This window comes from Penicillium angulare, assembly GCF_028827245.1.
Source record: "Penicillium angulare strain IBT 27051 chromosome Unknown utg000001l_segment0_segment0, whole genome shotgun sequence".
Taxonomy (NCBI): Eukaryota; Fungi; Ascomycota; class Eurotiomycetes; order Eurotiales; family Aspergillaceae; genus Penicillium; species Penicillium angulare.
Genome location: NW_026623160.1, coordinates 37,114 through 44,765, shown reverse-complemented (window position 1 = coordinate 44,765; position 7,652 = coordinate 37,114). Strand labels below are relative to the sequence as shown.

The 7,652-nt window shown below is 44.7% G+C and overlaps 2 protein-coding genes across 2 annotated transcripts; both read left to right on the top strand.

The window, feature by feature from the left end:
- Positions 1–505: 505 nt before the first annotated feature.
- N7478_000010 (LysM peptidoglycan-binding domain-containing protein) lies at positions 506–1,781 on the top strand (the record flags this gene model as incomplete). Its single annotated transcript, XM_056916226.1, has 6 exons — positions 506–544; positions 577–738; positions 800–992; positions 1,086–1,234; positions 1,322–1,460; positions 1,528–1,781. 6 exons carry the CDS (start codon positions 506–508, stop codon positions 1,779–1,781), a joined length of 936 nt encoding a protein of 311 aa, XP_056784106.1.
- Positions 1,782–5,493: 3,712 nt separating this feature from the next.
- Positions 5,494–6,683, top strand: N7478_000009 (ankyrin repeat domain-containing protein; the record flags this gene model as incomplete). The annotated part of the gene is made up of 2 exons (XM_056916225.1): positions 5,494–5,496; positions 5,550–6,683. 2 exons carry the CDS (start codon positions 5,494–5,496, stop codon positions 6,681–6,683), a joined length of 1,137 nt encoding a protein of 378 aa, XP_056784105.1.
- Positions 6,684–7,652: the final 969 nt, after the last annotated feature.

The following is a 7,652-nucleotide window of genomic DNA, read 5'->3' as shown; positions in this document are numbered from 1 at the left end:
TAGATCGGGCGGTATAGACATTATAGTAGTAGATATAATAGGGATACTAACATAGTAGGATAATATAGGAAATAATATAGTATAGGAAAGCAAAAATTTAGTATCCTTCCCCACTTAGACTTAATTGTCTACGATTAATTAAAATAAGTATAAATATATCTAATTATATAGTATTGCTGTTGGAGGTATCGCAAATTAGTAATATTATAATAGTAAGATATAGTCTAAATAGTAGTATCTCTTTATCTACCTTAGGTAGATAGTTCTTTATATATAAATATATATAGTTATATTAATATCTATAGACCAAATATATATAGTGGTATTAGATATTCTATATACTAAAATATATAGTAGTATTAGATATATTTACTTATTAGTAAAGAGGGTAAATAAGCTAGAGTTATAATATACAATCATTCTGCCAGCCCAAAGGCACGTTCTCCTATCTTTTCAAAAATTTTGAGCCTTCTTGGGTTTCTCAATCATCATGCTAGAATCCAAAATGTCGTTTCGAACATGTTTTCTCGGTGCAACGGTAGCGGTATCTAACTTAGCTGTCGCGGTCAATGCTAGAGCCAGGGGGGGGGATGGGAGAACGGCTACGAAGCGACTGGAGAGGCGGATCCTGATGTGACTTCCAGCTGTGACCATTGGGCTAACGATGTTCAATCATCTGATACCTGTGAGATGTTGGAAGATTACTTTGGTATCACCATAAAGGAGCTGGTAAATTGGGTAAGTCATTCTTTGATTTTTCTATTATGAGGGATGTTAGAATTTAACTGTAAATGATTAGAACCCCTCTTTGGAATCTGATTCTTGTGTCCTGGAAACTGGACTCAGCTACTGTGTTTCTGGCTCTATTGCGACCAGCTCTTCAGCAGTAGTCACCGCCACTCCAGTCGTTACTGTCACGTATCATAGTACCGCTGCACCTGTCCAGAGTGGAATCACAAAAAGCTGCACTGAGTACTACATGGTTCGCAACGGTGACACCTGTTATAGCATTCAGGACCAATACATGGACTATACGCTTAAGGAATTTTACTCATGGAACCCTTGAGTAATTTTCTTTAAATTAGCGGGCGACGAGATTTATTTGCTCATTTGTGGTACTTATAGTTCCCTCAAGGGTTGCAACGATCTGGTAGATGGTGACTATTTCTGCGTGGCCACGAAAGCTTCGACTGCGTCTTCAAGTTCTTCCTCATCATTCTCTACCCAGACCGGCGTGATCTCAAAATGTATGTTACCAGTGTCTCCATTCCCTTGAAAAACTTTCCCTTGGACTAGGAGGTCTCATGATTCAGGTAACAAGTGGCACTTTGTCTCAGGCAATGACACTTGCAGCTCTATTCGTAAGGAATATGGTGTTACACCCGCAGAATTCTATAACTGGAATCCAGCCACTGGTGCCAAATGTACGAATTTGTGGCTGGAAACTTATGTCTGCGCTGGTGTTCCTGTTACATATATCCAACATGATACTCCATTCATTTGATACTTGAGCTAAATGCAATATAGGCTTCACATCGGCTCCGGTGACAAAGGCCACCATGCAAATGACAACATCAATTGGTGCAGTAGTGACATCCCCTGTCCAGAGTGGTATTGCTTCCAACTGCACCGAGTACTACAAGGTCCAATCTGGTGACACATGCTATGCTATTGCACAAGACCGCGACGTCAGCGCGGCTGATTTCCTGAAGTGGAATCCCGCTGTTGGACCCGCTTGTGGCGATCTGGAGAAAAAAGTATATGTCTGCGTTGCAGTTTGAGTGGTTGTTTCTAAAGACCTCAACTTGAAGAAAGGAACTTGGTAAGTATGTAGTTGACATTTTGATGTCGCTCTAGACTAGACTGGATAGCAACACATAGTTTAAACTTATTCTGAATGAGCATCCTTGATTCTTATTCTTGAGGAATAAGCGTTTTGGCTCATATTTTCAAATATTGCACGCATAATATACACTTGCATATTTATTGTAGTCGCCCAGTTTTACAAAGCATAATTGAGTCACAGGAATCATTGCAAGCTGGCTTTACGGGACGAGCTTTTACTATTATTCAAGAATAGGGACACAGAAGTAAAACTCAATCCCTAGATCGCGGTCTTACAAACGAGCCATTTCAGTATTTCAAATGCTGTCGCATGTTTCGCACAATACACATTGTTCTATTATCCAAATCCACCGTGGATCAAACATGCCAGTAGAACAGTGGTGGTGTGGAACCTGTTTGGGGTAAATGCGTAGCCTCGGGAATTGTCCATAGAGTGGCTCTAAACGAACGAGTTCCTGATGATCCACCACGCTTTTGGCCCCAGTGGGATCAAGTGGTGGGACGCTAGGAAATACCCGCAGCAAAGAAGCAACATCGGATCCCTGGCTCCGGCCCCCCGGCCCTGGCGCCATCTAGGTCAAGATAGGGGGCAGATATTAGCACAAGAGATAATTCGTAGCTGGATCTTTCTTGAGGGCCTTCCTCACTGAAGCCTGAAATATTGACCACTCTCCGTGATCCGGGCGCTAAAGATAATAGACTAAAATAGGAAAGAACATCTACAATATGGATAATATGTGCTCTTTGCCAAGACTACTCATTGTTGGCCTTACTAGTGGATTAATGTCAGGGTCAGTCTGAGGAGTCAGAAGACTTGATACATGTGGAGCTCTATAGTTCTGTACCCATTGACTGCTTTTTAGATTGCAGATACGGAGGATACGAATATTTACTCAGGTAAAATTCGACTAAAAATTATGACCCCGGGGATAGGTAAATGAAAACTTAGGGTAACCTAAGGGGTATAAGTTAGATAGGGGGTTGTTTAGTTTTAGTCACAGAAAAGATCAGAACAGGAAAAGCTCGGAATACTTATGGCTTTGTCCGTACGAAAGATTTTACCTTGCGGGATACCAGCATTCTTTACAATCTTTCCCCTTATTTTAGGGCAGTATACCTCTGCAGTATTCCGCCCGGTGAAATACAGGAGTTGGGGCCAAAAAGAATTTTTCGAGTAGTAAACGGTGTGTTGATCCGATTGGTGCCGGACTAGCTGAGTGCCGGTTTGAGGCATTTTGATGGATGAGCCGATCATGACCCACTATGCAAGTAATCATTGGCTTGGACCCTGAATCTCGATAGAATGTGGGTCGTGGCCCGCTGTGGATCATTATGGCTCGCTTACACGAGGATCATTTGGCACGGGTCCTACTTGACTGTTAAGTTTAAATGTCCAGGGACTAGGGGACGCGTAAGAGAATTCACCATGGTTCCCGTATGAAGTACCAGTTACCACGTGCCCGACAGGTACACTAACATTTTGAACATGTCTCATTTATCTCATTTCGGTATATAGTGCGAATTTGAATCCTGCAGTACTCTGTCGAGTAGGTAAAGGTAATGGTAAATGTATTTGCTAGTATTGACTAGCGCATTTTATAGTTGTTTCATTGAAAGTGTCCCTGGGAATTTGTAATTTTTACTCGCGTAATCTAATTGACTTGGATTATGAGAGCCCTAGTATCGAGTTACCTACCGTGAAATTTTCTAGTTCTCCCCCACTTAGTCTTGGCAAAGCTAGACCGATGATCAGCCTAACTTTTGTATTGTCTGCTGTACGAACGTACTGTGTAATAGATTAATCGACTGAACATGTTTATATAGTATCGCTAAGCGGAAAGCGTAGTAACCGTACGCATCTTTCTATTTTAGATCGATCTGCGGGTGTCGTAACAGCCGTTCAATATATGCAGCATACCCGCTTGCAGCAGCAAACATGAGGGCTGTGAAGCCTAAGGGCCCAACCTTATTCAGTGCGATTTCACCTTGCGAGAGAAGAAGAGACACAATACCCAAGTGTTGATTGATCACGGCCATATGCAGGGGTGACGTTCCAGACGGGGCTTTCTCGTTGATCTGAATAGCTTTCTGGGTTAGCAACCTCTGAGCCGTAGTGAGCGAACCCGCCTGACACGCTGCCCATAACGGTGGAATAGCCGGACTAGGCATGGCATTGATACATATCTTCGGCTGTCTCAGAAGCATCTGTAGTAAACGAGGGCTTTAATACTCCGCTGCTCGCGCAAGAGGGGTAACAGCCCCGCCGTCCGCATCATTTAAACAGAGGCCATCCTGGTCTAAGAGCAGCTACACTAGCTCCTTATTCTGCTGGTCCACCGCGTGCTATAGCGCCGTGCGTCCTCTAGAATCCTGGTGATTGATGTCAAGCTTTGGGTTGAGCAGTAGGGCTTCCACTACCCGTCGGGACGACCTCCCTTTAAGGGTCTTGACCGCGAGAAGTAGTGCCGTATTTCGGTAGGTGCTGCACTAATTGACATCCAAGCGAGGGTCTCGGGCTAGGATCTGTACTAAGATATGGTCTTCTTTTCGAACTGCGGAATGTAGCGCATTCTGCCCAAGGCGATCTTCGATGCTAACATTTACGCGGGGATCGGTCAGAAGATGGCTTAGAATGGTGTGCTCCGAGTATTCCACTGCGTACATCAAAGCGGACATGCCATCGGTGCATCGGCTATTGACATCCAGCGCTGGGTACTGCAACAGGGTTTTAACGATGGCAAAAGTGCCCTTTGCGACCGCGATTAACAACGGCCCTCGACCTTGAAAGTCGCAAATAGACAGCCGTGGGTGATGTTCCAACATGAGATTAACTGCTTGTGGGTAGCTCATCTCAATGGCGAGCAGAAGCGTGCTCATCCCACGGTACTCGGAGTTGGGATTTACCTGATAAAGATCCAACAACTGTCGTGCAATGTCTAGTCGTCTGTTGAGTATGGCTCGATGAAGGGGTGGCATCTCATCGTGGGGCAGACAATCAAGGAGATATTTGGTGCAGGTTTGCGCAGTTGCCCAGCAGCAGCAAATGGTCAATTGAACGATTTCTTTCCCATCGACGCTTCTGCAGATCCAAAGTAAAAATTAATTTGGCAGTCTGTCCAGCATGTTTCGTATTTAGCACAAAAACTCAAATATGTCGAGGGAAGAAAGGTGGATCATTCAGGGTCTCAAGTTGTTCAAGTAGACATTACTGTGGACCAAATATGGAAGATGTGTTCCAAATAACCAAGAGCCTGAGAATGAATCGGTAATGAGATCATTATTGAATGTCTTGGGAAAGTATATGCCGGTCCTGGGAACCGCCTTGTCCCTGGGATCCCGGTCACTACTCCCGGAGCCACGGTTCTGAATACTGGAGGTTTCTATAGTCTGCCTGGGAACTGAAGCGCAATTTACAGCGGCAAGATTGCATCGTCAAGCATCCACTCTTTCGCTTTAGTGATACTGAAAGCTCTTCATATCCCTTAATTCCTAAATTGATTGGCCCTTGCAATGCTAAATCGCCCAAAAATACGCTGCATTAGTTTCATTACTTTGCATCAAACTTCACGCATCGCCTTGGAAAGAAACAGCACCTCATAACCTCTTTGCATATACTTTCACAAAGTCAACAGCTTGAGGGTTGAGGCAATGGTATGAGCAATCGATGCTTTGTAATGGAATTGAATGCTGAATATACTCTACAGGTTTCCATTATCGATTTTCCAACGGAGATTCTTTGGATCATAGCCAGCACCTTATCGGGCGGCCAGATTTCTGCTTTTGCTCAGACCCACCGAAACCTCTATCCCAAGCTGCGTCTGGCGCTAATAAAGTACAATATCAAGCACCAAAACAGCTCGGCGCTTCATTGGGCTGCTAAGACCAATCATTGTGCATTTGCAAAGGCGTTAATCTCTTACCGAGCCGACATAAATGCACTAGTTGACGATTCATCCCCTCTCATGACAGCCGCAGATCACGGCTCAGAGCTGGTGATCAAAGTATTACTGCAGAAGAGAAGGTTGCGCGTGAACTTGAGAAATACCAAGGGAGAGAGTGCTCTGTGGCACAGCGTGGCGACAACATCATCCGTCATCGTCACCCAGCTCCTTCAACACCCTCAGCTCAAAGTCGACCTCCCAAATTCTGAGGGGCAGACGGTGCTCTGGCTTGCTGTCTTTCAAGGAAACAGAGACTTTGTGTGCCAACTACTCATAAGAGATGCCAACCCTGATACAAAAGATTTGAATGGAATATCGCCATGGATCCAAGCATGCATCAGAAACAGAAACAATATCAAAGATCTCCTACTTGATCATTGGAAAGCGACATCCCCTGGCGTCATATCACAGGATACACCGCTCACTAGAAGTGAGGAAACGGTTGCGTCAGCTGCTGGTAGCGGAAGTGCTTCCATATCAAGAATGCTGCGCCTCCGGAGAGAGGAATTCGATATAGTTGATGAACAGGGACTGACACCTCTCCACACAGCGGCAAGGAGCGGTCATCTTTTGGCAGTGGATTTTCTACTTCGCCACGCAAATACTCTCTTGAACCGTAAAGACAGTTACGGTAGGACTGCGCTGTGGTGGTCTACCTTTTCATTCTATGATCGTGTCACGCAGAGGCTTCTGGAAGAGAAGGACGTGGAGATCAATACGCTTGGAACATGTGGGAAATATGATAGCCCTTCTACCTCGCTCCACCATCTAGCCAGAAGAAATGATACAACCGTTCTTGGATGGTTCTTAAGCCGGCCGAGTCTTGACCCAAATCTATGCGGGGCTCTCAATCTCCTCTTTGTCTGGCTATACAACAAGGGAATACCGCAGTGGTGAGATTACTCCTCACTCACAAAAAGACACAAATTAACGCCTTGGAAATACCCAATGATTCGCCGCTTCTTTTGGCAACCCAGGAGGGCCACCGTGATATGGTTGAATTGCTGGTCCGGCAAGGTGATCGGCTGCAGATCAACCAGTTGAACAGTCCTGATAAGGAGACGGCACTTTGTGTAGCCATTCGTCACGGAAGACTTGATATCCTAGATATTTTGCTTGGGCATCCTGGAATCAATATTGATACGATCAATGGTTGGGGTGAGACGGCCCTGTTGTTAGCGGTCAAACGAGAAGATACCGCAATGGTCAGCAGATTACTCCAGGGCCCGAACTTGCCTTGTATTTTGGCAATGCCAGCCGAAGTTGCTCAATCCCGTAAAAAACGTGATATGAGCCGTCTCATCCAAGAGGCAATGAAGCAAAAGAGCCACGGAGACTACTCGTCAAGGAAGAGACAATGTCAGATACGAAAAAGTCGTGTAAATTTCAGCTTCGTTTAACAATCTCTTTGTTCTAACATACCACATTGGTTATGCTTCTTACATTTGCTTGTTGATCACCAGCCCTAGAAAAAGATCTTGCATGAGGCCGAGGTACTGTGTCGTATCACCCATCTGGAATTGTATAATTGGAGACTGGGATGTTGTATTCCCTCTCGTATTATGAGGTATCTTGGGGATATACAGTACCGTCGCTGCAAATAGTGTCAATATATCTTGACCCAAGCTGTCAGTGGGTGGGAATCAGAAAAGGATACGTCCGATCCTCTTTTGAGCACAAAATTGCGACCGTGTCCGTGCTGGATGCGGGTCTCATTCAAGACCAGCATGACTCACTCATAGCGGTAATACAGCAACATATGTGAGCAACTGTCAACATAGAAAGTATTATAGGAGCATTTGTTATATCTCAGATGTAGAACATGATGAACGAACATCCTAGCACTATGATGTACAAAATTCTGAG